Genomic DNA, 14,069 nt, shown 5'->3' with positions numbered 1-14,069 from the left:
GATGCATTTGAGATATCAAAAAAGTACTCCAGAGTGTTGTTCAGCATGGGGGTGAGTAGAAAATGAGGGCTAATCATGTTTTGGTTGTACTATTCCTTTAAGTCAATCCATCAATCAATACAAGCTCCAAAGCAAAGCAACATAGAAGAAGCCTGGTCTCCTCTCTCTAAACAGCAGAAACATCCTCATGTTGAATATAAAAGCTCGTTAGAGCTTTAATAATGGGGATATGAGCTCTTAATATATAGAGGATGCCTGTTCTTGGAATGATTACAAAATATAAAAATCTCACCAACATGTTTTCCAATCGTACAACATCCCAGTAAATATCAGTGAGGTCTGTAGTGGGAAAAGACGTTAAAGTGAGTGTGAATACTTTTGGCAGCGACTTTACGTGTTCAATGTTATCCATTTCATGCCAACTTATATGAATGGTCTGCCTCTTGTATTCCAGGTACAACACTGAAACTCTGAGTGATCAGAAAGATTTAACCTTAATGTGCGCGGTCACACAGACACACTTAAACACCTGCATGCGACCAGTACCACAGCCGTCTCTCCCAGATCATTTTTTTTACTTTTGTTTGTTGCTACTGGTTTTGTCAATAAACCACAAACCACCAAAACAACACGCTGTGTCTTCAATCATGAGCGGAGGAACTCGAAGCATCTTTGCTATTTGAGTCTCCTTGTTTAGAGATTGTTCCAACTCTGGTGGATTATTTGCTTCTTCATTGTGTGTCTGGACTCACTCACCTCCTATTCTCTTCTCCCTGCCTTTCTGCACCTATCCATAGCTACAGGAGTACTACAAGAAGCAGCAGGAGCAGTTGCATCTCCAGCTTCTGACTCAGCAACAGCAGCAGCAGCAGCAACAGCAGCAGCAGCAGCAGCAACAGCAGCAGCAGCAGGCCGGGAAGCAGGCGGCAAAAGAGGTGAATTCTCACTCAGCTCAAGCACACTCAGAAGGAGAGAAGTGCCTTTAAATGCTGTAGAGTGGTGAATGTGAGAGAGGGAGGAAAAAAAGGGCACAAGGATGGAAAATATGGAATAAAGATGCAGTAGGTTACTGTTCTTCTCCTCCAATTTTTTCTATTTTAATGTTGGTCGGAGCACAGATATGAATCCTAAGGCCTGATCCTCTCCACATCCATGTGATTTTAATTCACATTAGACCTCACTCCTCACTACATCAGTGATAACTAAAGGTGACCAACCCTCTTCAGCTGTGTAGCTGTCCTAATAAGGTTTTTTCATCTGCAGCTAAAAAATAGCTTACCAAATATATTTTTATAGATAGACCAGTGCTTCATTTTTTTTCTCGCTTTCTCACACATTCTCAGACTCACACAGGTACAATATGCAAAACTACTCAAACTCTTGCAGGTTTAACAGACACTGTGGTCCTAGGCTGCAAATCAGTCTAGAAAATATGAAAACAAACACTCCTACCGGCATTTTTACTCTTAAAGCTACAGAGAAGCAATTCAGCATTATGCATAATTCTTGTATCATAAACTCCTGATTAGCTGACGATCTGAGTCCTGATTATGTGGCAGTCCAGGCTACTGGGGTACAGTTAAGGCTGGTTTATGCTCAGAAACCAGGTCGTCTTCATGTGTGTCGCACGTAGATATGCCCCACCCCCTCCGCAGACACTCTGGTGCACCTCTCCAAAAACTCCAAATTTACATTGGTTCTACATAGGGGTGTAAATCACACCCATCATGGCGATTCGATTCAGTATCGATTTCCTGACCCAACGATTCGATTATTTTCGATACTCAAGAATACACCACGACACGATTCAATTCATTTAATTGGTTCATTTTTTTGTTTTTTACCTTACAGGCTAGGCAATGTTTCAAATTTGAAATTTATCAATGAAAGCTGTAATATCGTTATGCATTTTATTTGAGAAGCAACAGCAAATAAAGGAGTAGAAAAGTGGTACTCCACCTATTCCTATTAAAACATCATTCACTGACAAATAATAATGCCCCTACGTTATAGATTCTGAAAGGCCTTGCATCAAAAAATACTGCACAAAATCAGTGCAATGAGTGCAATGAAATACCTCAGCTCAAGACGTCCCCGCTCCCTCCACAGACACTCAGCTGCTCCTCTCCCAAATTGTAGCTGCCACAGACAGGAGGCCGGCTTGTTTTGTTTTTACGACCGAAATTGCGGAAAACAACTTGTGAAGTTTGACCCGCTAGAAGAGTGAGGTGCGCGAGAACGCTGGGACTCTTTTTTTCATCTGGATCACCGCTCTTTTTCACCCTCATGTCCCTCCGTTGTCGCAAAAACTTGCCCCCACTTCCTCACCGCCTCGGCCATATCTAGACCCATAGCTAGTTCATGATTCTCCCTCTTGCGTTGTGGCGTGGAATAACATAGCGCAGACATATCTGCGACAAGCTCACTGCGACACACTGCTGCAGAAGTATAGCCAGCCCTTAAGACTGATTGTATTGAACTGTGACACACAAAGGAGAATCTGGATCATTCAGACATAATTAACCAATAACACCTGTAAGGTAGAGAACGGTAACATCATATATGTGTTTAATTGTGATTGTAATGTTATGGTGATGATACTAAGAAGAAACAGGAAACACTTCAAGAGAAAGAGCCTCTGAGAGATTGAAGAAGAAACACATCCTCATATTTGTACTCCTCCTCTCCCTGTGGACAGAGCCCCCCACCCCCCCACCCCACCTCAGCCCACATGCTCCTCGCTGACAGCGGGCAACCGACTCAACCGTGACCAAAGCAAACCAGTTGTGGTTGACTCGCATGTTGAGCGGGTGTCTGAATGGCTTTCCCGTTCTCCCCCCATGCTCCTCCGCTGTCCCAGTTTTCAGGTTGCTTGTCCTGTAACAATGAGACAAGTGCAAACGCTGGTCACAATGCCACGCTTACACGCAGACAGAGAGTGAGAGGCTTGATGCGTGACGCTTCACACATACACCTGAGGGAATATGGCTCCCCGCAGAGCTGCGAGTAGCTGATGTGGCCGAGGTCGCCGGGTGTGAGCTGCTGACATACTGCGCATCAATAATCAATCGTCTTCTGACATGCAGTGCGCTATAGATGCTACGATACGTTATTTGTTGTTTTACATTTATTATGCTTCTTTCTCTCTTAACCTGTTAACTGCTCACAAAAAAAAAAACACCCAAAAAGATTATGAAGATCTTGGAAAAGCAGAAATTAAATCCATAATCTAGCCTGCCCTATACAGCCGTAGGGCTGATGGACAGTAGCCTTATTAAGGCTGCAAATTTGGAGCCGCCACATACGTCCTGTATACGGTCAGTAAACGGGTTAAGCTCAAGCAAGCTTGGATGTAAATCAAACAAAGAGGAAAACTGATGGAGCAAATCTATGAAGGAAAGAAGAAAAAACTCCTCCCACTAACTTTTGGAAGTGTTTGTACATCAGTGACTATGACTTTTTGCCCTTTTCGCTCTCAGCTGCAATTTCTTTTTCAAGTCCAAGGCTTTGTGGAAGCGATGCATTGAAAGGAAAACGATGTATGTGCACGCCGAGTGTGTCGCCTGAGCATTTGGGACTGGTCAGAAGTCAGCTTAATGAAGTGACTCTGACCGTCACAAAAAGATGCGTGCCTTGGTATGTGCGTGTCGGCGGGTTGTCCATCTCTTTGTGTGTGCGTACATGTATGCTTCTGTGTGACTGGCAGGCTCAGACAGTGTGTGATGTGCTCATAAATCACATTGACAGCCTGTTACTGCGCTAGCTTTGGCCACTCAGCCACAGCTAATGTAAACAGAGCCCAGGCACACACACACGTTCATCGGCTCGGTGTGTGTGTTTTAAAGAACTGTGGCCATATCTCAGGAGACAATGAGAAGGAGGGGTGGGGGGTGTTGGACAGACAACTTTGAAAATGAGGGCCTTGGAGAGAGAAAGAGAGAAATGTAGGAATGAAACAGATCTAATCTGCCAGGACCTTCTGATCAACAGTTTATTTCGACAACAATAGTCTAGTAATTCAGTTTAAAAGATTGAATTTTTCTTAGCATGACAAAGATCATCATACCTGCCTGAAGTGATAATTCACTAAGTACTGCACAGTAAATCTCTGGTGGTGACAGAAAAAAACAAATCAGACAATCTTATTTTCAGAGTACTAATAAAGAAAATAACCTCTAATTTGTTCATTAGCTGGTAGTTTTCTTTTTTAGATCTTCACACCTTCTTCTTAATCACCTCACTCAGAAAAAAACTGCAACGATTCATAGAAATTGAAAGAAAGAAATTCATAGAAAAAAAGAAGATTCAATGAATATAAATAAATGAATGGAACCACTATAGAGGATTTTGGGTGGATCGTGAGAAAGATGAGCTCATCTGAAGCGACATATGAAGAAATGAAAGCCTTCTGTAGGAGTTTCTCTGTGTAAACTAGGATTTGCAGGATCATTTCAGTTCCACCTTAACAAACAAATGTTTAGAGCTCTCGGTGAATAGAGTCCTCATGCAGGGCAAGGTTGGCTTTAAACATGCTGTCGATGTGCAACAAATCAAACTGTGACGTTAAATTATCCATGCAAAGAATATGGTGCTGGTAGTCGTCCTCCGCCCACCTCCAGCTCTCACATAAACACACCGCTACCACACTTTTCCTCCCCGGGCACCAAGTCTGAGAGGAAACGACCTGTTTGCCCTTCCTGTGAGTTCTTCTCTGTTCAAAGACTTCCAGGCTGCTACTCTGTTTCAGGCACAATGAGAAGTTATATTTATTTATTTTTTTAGCTCGCCAGTTATCGCTGGGTGACAATGTATAACGCTCTTAGGGGTTTAGCTGGTGTGGGGTCAACTTGGGGTGATGGTTGGGGCAAACGGTACAGGTCTGCTACAGACTGACACAGCAGGAAAGGGGGCATTTAATCACCTCGACTCATACACAGGCTTTATCACCAAATTCCATGAAGTCTTCTCCCCTGTCATTTTAAAATCCTTTAATACTCGTATCTTAGTTCAACTTCCTTGGATTGAAATACTCATTTTTTCTTTCTGGTAAAAGGTGATGATGTCTCGCTTTGTCTTAAAGAATCAGAAAATTAGTCCACATGTTTCTTATTGAAAGCATGTTTTAACAGGAAACAGTCATAACTCTTAACTGATTTTGCATTTTTTTTGACATAAAAACCTGCAAACCTTAATGTATTTTTATGACTTTTATCTGATATGAGATTTTTTTTACAACATAGTGCATAACAGCGACATGAGAGAAAACTCTTACAAATACGGCAACATCTGTGGCTGTTTGCTAAAGTGAGGGTTATTAGGGAATATTAATGTGTATCAATTCAATTCAGTTTGCTTATATAGGTCCAATTCAAAACACATGTCATCTTAAAGCACTTTACAGAGACAATACTGTCAGATCTTACAGACAGGTTGGTTCAGTTTTCTACCCAAGGAAAATCTGCTGACTGCATCCAGTCACTGCCTTTGCAGGATTTGCTTCTCCTGAATGAGTATTTGGAGTCAGCGTTCCCTTACATTTTACCGTTGACCTTACAGCAATCCCTCACACCAAGCATGCATGCAGTGACTGTGGACAGGGAAAGCTCCCTTTTAACAGGAAGAAACCTCCAGCAGAATCAGACTCAGTGTTATCGGCCATCTGGGGGTTCAAAGAGACAGAATCAAACATGCAAGAGGAACATAGAAGCATTGATTGTGAGAAAGTGGTTAAAATATCAGAGGAATCTGGAACCAGTGGCTGCTGCTTTTTTATTTATTTTTGTTCCCCTTGCTGATCCTTGACCAATCTACCTCACATTGATCCATTGATGTTAGAACAGGTAACTGTAACCTAGCTCCACAGGTGGCTCTGTCTAGGAAAGCAAAATATCAGCAGATGAGCTCAGAGTCAATTTTTCATGTCAAAAAGGATGAAAGAGAGAACATCTAGTTAGTCACAGTAAAAACTGAGCCCATAGTTATATCTAAGAGAGAAACAGGACTAAATGCTGAAAAAAAACAGGCCCAACTCAATGATCTATGATGAAAGTTGTTGATGGCACCGGCCTAGCTGATACAGTACCTTCCCCTAGGATGTTCTCACACCCAGACAGGACCAGGCCTGATGAAGGTATGATAAGAAAAACAGAGAGCATTAAGTTGGGATTTAAATGAGCAAATTCTGCAGAGTTGGAGAATAGGGGTAGAATGTTTTCAGAGGGAAAAAAGAGGACCTACAGTAGCACCCTTTTAAAATGGCCCTTCACAGTCAAACGCCAGCCGAATGGCAGCCCACTTCCCTCCAACTATCAGCCACTGGAATGACCCCCTCTTTGCATATTTTTTTACTCTGACTTCACCTTTTCACTGAATTAGTCTGACAAGGAGATGACACTTCTCTTTAGATCTTAATGTCCACAAATTATTACAGAAAGTATATTTTAGTACAAAGGTTGATGTTTAAAAACGAATTGTAGGGGACCAGCCAAGGGCCCATCAAGGAAAGTGGGGAAATGTTGAATGGCTACTACTGTATGTCCTCCAGCAGTCTAAGCCTATAGCAGCATAGCTATAGATATTGCTCATTATAACCCAAGCCCCTATAACTATAAGCTTCATCAAAAAGGAAAGTTTTAAGCCTAGTTTTAAAAGTAGACAGGGTGTCTGACTAAAACTGGTACAGTAGCTGGTTCCACGTGAGAGGAACTTGATGACTTAAATATCCACCTCCCATTCCACTTCTTCAAAAAGTTGGACACAGTCTAGGTTACCCATAGCTGTTTGCCAGAATGGTCCAGTCAAAGTCTACAATGCTTTCTGCATTGAAATAAAACGAAAAGACTGAATGCAAAAAAGGGTTTTGAATACTTTTTTCAAGGTATTGTAAGTAATTTTGGTGTACAGCCTGTGACCTTCGCTTCTCCCTGTCTGACAGCAGCTCGGCAGTAAGCAGCTGGCCTTCCAGCAGCAGCTGATCCAGATGCAGCAGCTTCAGCAGCAGCACATCCTCAACCTCCAGAGACAAGGCCTGGTTCCACTGCAGCCCACCGCCGCCATGCAGTCTCTTCAGCAAGGTACGTGCAGGCATGAGCATTACCCAAACAAAACCTGCAACAGGACACATCCTGACAAACTTGGGCCTAAGTAAACACAGGCACAGGGCCTGTGCCCAGTACGGCCTGTTTAGTTAATCAGCCTATAAAAGATTAAAGGACACATGAATGGTGGGTTTATGGAAAGAACTCATTTAGATAATAAGTAAAATATGGCACTAAGCCACTCTGCTTAGAGGTGCATGCATGTGTGTTTGGTGCTTGAGATTATCCAGACACAAGAAAATCATCTTTCTGCTTTTCTTTTGCCAACTGTTTTGTTGTTTTTTTTTTTGGTTTTTTTTGGTTTTTTTTTCCTACATGGAACTTCTCCCACAGTCCCTTCGACTTCTCAGCAGAGTTTCAGGGCGATAAATGTTGACTGCTGCTGGCCCGCCCTTGGTGAAAAAGTGTGTGTTGCCCCGTTATTGTGTGCGCGCTTGCGCGGCAATGTTTCACACATACTTTTGAGCGCTATCTCACTCACAGAGAATGCCTTAGGGGCTCTAAAGTGGCCGTAACATTGCTAAAGCGCTGACTGAGTTGACCAAACAGACCCATTTCCTTCCCTCTGTTTTTGATCTTTCACTTTTTCCCCCCTCATGCAGACTCGCATGGATTCACTCAAAAAGAAACACACACACATACCTAACAAGGTTAAACCGCCAAATTATTGAAGATTTGGAAAAGTTAATTTCCAAACCAGAGGTCCCCCAGAGGACAAGTGGATTCGTTCGTACAAAAAAAAAATATTTATAAGTGGGTAAGACTTGAGGACTGTCCTGTTAAAAAAGAACAATTTTTCAGGCAGTTGCAAACGTTTGGCTTCGGCGTCTCCTTCTCTTTCTTTTCGGTCCCTCTCTGCATCAGACTGGAATTTCCCTGCAGTGTGAAAGAGCTGGTCCATTGTGACAGCTCAGCCAGGCGTGAGCCAGAGCATTCCTCTGACCAGCCATGGCTCACAAACACACAAACACGCACGCATAAATACACACACCCCTGCGGCCCTGCCTCAAAAGCTGTTGTTTTCTCTGAATAGGTAGTATGGGGTGCCATGAGGGGTCCAGCTAAGGCTCATGTTTATTACTTTAATGAGATGAAAGGTCCCAGGAAAACCCACCTCTGACCAAAACAAGATTAGATTCTCCATTTATCTGTCCATTATACTACCAAAAATTCAATGATTGATACATGGTCGTCCATAGAGTAAAAAACCTGTTAAAGATTGCATTTTGAATATCTCCAGCTTCTCTTTGAAGACATCATTTTTTTGTTTCAGATTTAACATCAATAAACAAGCATAAATTATGGCAACCAATAACACAACAGACAGGTTGGGGAGAAGATGTTGGGATGTTTCATTTTAAAATGCATTCTCTATAGCAACATTGTGCAACCTGTATCTCATTTTAAATATACTGAATGATTTTTCACATCAATATATATATATATATATATATCTTAGGGGTGGAACGGTTCACAAAATCCACGGTTCGGTTCGATTCACAGTTTCTGGTCACGGTTTTCGGTTCGGTTCGATACATGTTGATTGTTACACCGAAATCCCATAAAAATTTATGGAATTAATGAAAAAATCCCCCCAAAAATAATGGATCTTAATTATTTTAAATGATCCGCGGAAACCCTGGATCATTTCCGTATGTTTTTCTGCTTTGAATTTAATCATCTCGCGCATGACCTCTACCATCTCCAAGGGACTCAGAGGGGAGCGGACGAAGCCACAGCGGGGGCTGTAGGCTTTGCTTTGCGCAGCCGGTCTGGAGCTGAGCGGGGTGGAGCGCTGACGGAGTATGAGGGATTTTGGGGTTAGCCTGACATGTTGGTCATGTTGCTGTTAGCGTAAACAAAACGTGTTGCACAATGCTTGCACACTGTTGCACTTTTATCCACAACTTTCTTTCCGCCGTCATCGTAGGTCACTCTAAATGCAAAGCGCTCCCATACAGCAGATCTATAAAGTGCTGCTGGCGCGTCTTCCAACTGCTGTTCTTTCCCACTCGCCATTCCGACACAATTCTCCACAACAACTGATTTTTTTCCCTGCTACACCTGGCTAAGCTGCTTTGCTTCTTCTTCTTCTTGTTTACTACTGGTGGTTGGCTTTGGTCGCAGTACCGCCACCTTCTGCTCTGGAGTGTAAACGCTTCGCCTATGAGAAAAAGGAGCAGCGCATGAACCGAACGAAACACACGCAAACCGAACCGAGACAGTCGAACCGAACGGTTCTGACGGTTTTCATAAATCGTCCCATCCCTAATATATATATATATATATATATATATATATATATATCACTTGCTAAGTATCTATGCTCATTGCTGGCTACCCTTCTCAAAAATGTACCCATGTAACTTCATAGTGTAATAGTGATCTTTTGCTGAATAGGTCATGTGACCCAGAACGCAACTTTCAGCAGTCTTAGCTCCCATTAAACCCATGTGCTAACTAAGCCAATGGTTGTTGTTAGCCAACAATTTAGCAGATCAGACATTTTTGATTCTCTGATGTTTGAATCATCTAGAGGAGTTAAAAGTCCGAATTGGTCTGCTATCAGATTCCAAAACGCAAAGGGATTTATCACCACTACAATACATTTAGGCCAAGATATTCCTTTAAAAATGAGCATATTGGTCCTTTAATGCAAATCTGGTCTCCCTCTCACATCGCTGTGTCCAGTGCTTTTCAGAGCAACAGCTGATTACATTAAAAGTCGTCAGAATTACGCTGAAAGTAGGCTAAAATTTAATGGATGTAGTTTCCACTTACACAATGTTTTTAGAAACATTTACCTCCTTATTTGCAGATAGGAGTGAAATCTAGTTTTTTAGACTCTCCCTTTTTCAGACTCTCCCCAGATTTGCTTGCAGGCAGGTAAACACATCTTCTCTTGCCGCCCCTGCAGACAGAGAGAGCAACCTTTGAAAGCAGGGGTGGAGTGTCCAGCTTTGTAAGAATTCCCAAACAGCTTGTCTGTCAAGCTTAACTGGCGGATAGTTAAAAGGTTTTTTCCTTTTTTTCCCCCTACCCAATTTAAAACAGCATGATAGCTAAAGAGGTGGAAAAATAAGAATATAAGGATGCTGAAATGTTTCACTTTAGTATCCCTTAATGCTCATAAGAAATGTTTATGTGGTGGAATATTTTATTTGGTGACAGTGCAGTGCTGACAGTGGCCTTCAGGGGCGCTAATCCTGGAAGTTACAGAATGAGTATTTCACCACCGATTTAACAGCAGAATAACCATCCACCAAAACATGCAGGCTGGGATGGCATTAAAAAATGAACAGCCTAGAGTTACTCTGGAGGAGCTGCAGAGTTTCCTCTGCTTTTTTTCCATTGGGACAGCAAAGCTATGCATAGCAGATGAGGAGATATATATGGAGATAAGTACAAGGTGATCCTTAAAGAATAACATATTCACATTACAGGACCAGATGTGTATCTGAGGTCATGAAACCCACCTTCAACTAATGATTTAAATCTAGATAAATTGAAGTTTAAAAAGTTAATTCTAAACCTAAATCCAAGTGAAAAAAAATATGTGTATAGAAGAGCTCGACAAGGAATTACCTCAACACATAGAAATGCCTGCAAAGGTTAGGTATACATGGTAATTATTTGGAGGCTTGAATAAAAGTACATCTGAAATACACTTTTCAGTTTTCTTTATGTATGTAGAATGTGATTAAAGCTTTGAATCATTTCATAATGATGTCTTTAGTGGTGTTTGGTTGGTCAGATAAAATCTAAATTAAGATGGCTGAAACTGTTTGCAAACTGTGGTTGTAATTTGTTCAAAGGGCGTGGATAGTTACGGGTTAGTGGGTAGAATCTGGACCTGTCAGCTTATTGTTGGAGAAAGTTCTTATTTTTTGATTGCAAATGTATCCTCACACGCTTTGTTTATTTTACACTTGGCACTAGACTACCTTCCATCTGTTTTCTTCAAAGTTCCATATTTATTTTTAATTGAACAGACTCCGGTGGTTCGGGCTTCCTAACATAACAATCTTGAACCACTTTACACTTTCTGATCGTCTCCACAGATTGGTTTGGTTTCTCGGATAATTCACACACATACGTGCGCACACAAATCTGTCTGCACATTCGCACCACTTCATTTTTCCAGAGTGAGAACTTTTGTTTTGGCGGGGGCCGGAGAAGAATGCAGACAAAGCAGACATAATATTTGGATTGCTGCGAGGTCCCTGTATGTGTGTACATATTATATGTGAGTGAGTGCATGCAATAATCCATTGGAGAAGGCTGCTGTATTTTAGGCGTCTCTCCTTCACTGTCAAAATGGACCAGTAATAATAATAATGCTGCAAGCAGAAGGCCCTCAGAATGTGCACTCACATTCTAACACAAATGGTGGCGCTGATGGAGTCCTTATTAGCAACTCCCACTTTAACTGTGTACTTTTCACTCACTAATTCGGTGCTAGAATTATGGCAAAAGAGTAATATAAACTCATATGAGCAGCTTTATTTAAAACACACGCACATAAACCTCTTTCTGCGTGCATTTTGAACAATTAAGCATGAAGCTGAAAGACTAGTCCTCCAATATTTTACAACCATGAGTTCATGCTCCTGTGTGCTCCTTGCTTGCTTTTTATGCCTCTTTAGATTCTCTCCTACTCACTTATGGACCTGTTTTTTCTGTGCTTATGTGCTTTTGTCACTTAGAACCAACCCGAGAAAGATAACTGTGTGGAATTGCCTACTTTTAGGAAATATCTGCCTCTTGAGACTGTACTATCTTCTTCATACAGTAGCAGCCATTCAAAATGGCCCTTCGTCAGCCGAATGGCAGCCCACCTCCCTGCAACTCGCAGCAAAATCCCCTTTCACTGAATTACAGGGTCTTAATGTTAAATAACGCTTCTCTTTAGATATTAATGTCCACAATCAATATCATTAAATTAAGTGACTAAGCAGTAGCAATGTGCTCTGAGATGATTAATGTTATATTTGGAATTTTCTAAGAGCAAAGCTAAACATTTGCTTCCCTGTTTATATTGAGGAAGCTGAACAGGGATATTTGCTATTCTAATCAGTTTGCAACTACTTTTAGATGTTGTTGTTTTTTTTTTATTCCAGCATTATGTCAAAAATGGCTGTTTGATATGAAGTTTGATATGAAGTCAGCATTCTACTGTTGGAGTGAACAGTCTAATGATGCTTATGCTACCAGCCACAAAAAACTACTCATACATTTATAAGTTGTGCAATTTTGGCAGAATTCTGACTTCCTAAGACAGGAACTATAGAAATAAGTAAAAATGTATTAAATTAAGTGTATTTACCCTTAATTTGAGTAGGTAAATAAGATGATTTGCCAATGCAATGGGGATTTTTACTATTAAAATAAGGTCATTAGATAATATACGCTTGAAATAAGACAATTAAATAGTTTTTTCTTATTTTAAATGTAAATTGTCTTGTTCCATTGGCAACGTGTCTACCTCACCCCCTTAATTCAAGAAAAAAATGCACTTATTTTAAGAAAAAAATATATATCTATTAAATTATGGGGTCTATCTATTAAATTATCTAGATGTTGATTTTTTTCCAGTGCATAAGACTGGTTTGGTTTGTCTTCTTTGCAGCTTTGGTTTATTCGCCATCCCTCTGTCTTTCAGTTCTATTAGAATCAGAGTTAATCATCATGTTTTTTCATGAAATGAACCATCAAGTTGCTAAATTAACTGTGTGACCTCTTTTTTTCCAGCAATGTGTCCATCAGACCTCCAGCAACTGTGGAAGGAGGTGTCCGGAGTGCCGACCGCTGAGGACGCCCTTAAACAGGCCGAGGGCCTGGACTTGAGCACCAACAGTTCTAATTCTACCTCAGCCTTCCCCAAAGCTGCCAGTGCTCACATTCCTCTGCACAGCCTGCCCAACGGACAGAGCCACACCCCAAAGAGAGACAGGTCAGGGGTGCTTAAGGGGAATTTATTTTTTTCCAATAGCTGCGCTTTTAGTATTTGCCTTTGTGTGCTCTGATCTTCTCTTTTCTATTTCTCATTCAAACTATCCTACTCCTCTTTTTGGGGGGTGATAATACAGCTGCAGTCAAGCTGACACACTAACATGAATAACATCAAAACAAAAGGAAAACACTAGGGCGTAGATGCATGTTGGGTTCAGTGTGTTCTGACAGTTATACCCTTACAGGAGACAGAAGATCTTAGGAGTATACGCTGCTTTAGGCCATCAGTCAGTATTGTCAGACATTAGAGGGGTTTTTTTTTGTACCACACACACTGCCTGGCTGTGTTGGCCGCTCACAGGCTTGTCTTCATCTTTAAGAGCCAGACTGTTTGAGTGGATATCCTCCTTCACCAAGGCAGACAGCGGAGATGACCATGTCCCCCTTTACTCCAAAGGCAGCCAGCCTCCCAGCAGCCAGTGAGTAACCATCACATATACACACACATGCACACCAGCAGGCAACCACGGAACAGAAAGACGCACTTCTGAAGGGTCAGCTTCAGCACTTTGGCATCAATTTCAGAGAAAACGTTGGCCCTTATGTTTAGAGAGCAGAGATGGCCTATTCAAGGCTTAGAATTGAGACTTGACTTAGACTCAAGGGTTAGGACTTGACTCTCATGAATAATTTCAGCACATGCAATCAGGAGAGAGAGCAAGGCAGTGTGCTAACCACAGGTTTGGAGCCCAAAGACAGTAGCTATGACTAAGTGTTGGTATTAATTTTTTTTTTTTTGCTAAATAACTACCTTTGGAAATAAATATACATTTTTAGATCTAATTAATTCAGAACAGTTTCTAACTTTTTTTGCACATTTGTTTAGAAATGTTAAAGTAGATTATTTAAAGGAGATTTAACTCCTCCGAGCCAATAGGTGGTGCACTTGAGATTGCCAGTTTTTGTATCATAATGTTTGCTAACCTTTGTAAGAATTGGCCTTTTCTCAATATGTGTACT

General features: G+C 41.3%; 1 protein-coding gene across 3 annotated transcripts in view; it reads left to right on the top strand.

The window, feature by feature from the left end:
* Nucleotides 1-14,069, top strand: part of foxp4 (forkhead box P4) — a 138,062-nt gene that overhangs the window by 97,234 nt on the left and 26,759 nt on the right. The window contains exons 5-8 of one of the 3 annotated variants that reach the window (XM_015372451.1): nucleotides 798-935; nucleotides 6,938-7,073; nucleotides 12,849-13,050; nucleotides 13,430-13,528. In XM_015372451.1, coding sequence (XP_015227937.1) covers nucleotides 798-935; nucleotides 6,938-7,073; nucleotides 12,849-13,050; nucleotides 13,430-13,528 — 575 coding nt within the window. Of the gene's footprint in view, nucleotides 1-797; nucleotides 936-6,934; nucleotides 7,074-12,848; nucleotides 13,051-13,429; nucleotides 13,529-14,069 lie in introns of all 3 variants that reach the window. The other 2 variants (XM_015372450.1, XM_015372452.1) reach the window with 2 other exon arrangements.

This window comes from Cyprinodon variegatus, unplaced genomic scaffold (genome assembly GCF_000732505.1).
Source record: "Cyprinodon variegatus isolate N-32 unplaced genomic scaffold, C_variegatus-1.0 Scaffold72, whole genome shotgun sequence".
Classification (NCBI taxonomy): Eukaryota; Metazoa; Chordata; class Actinopteri; order Cyprinodontiformes; family Cyprinodontidae; genus Cyprinodon; species Cyprinodon variegatus.
The sequence above is the reverse complement of the archived record's forward strand: the minus strand, read 5'-3'. Positions and strand labels throughout refer to the sequence as shown.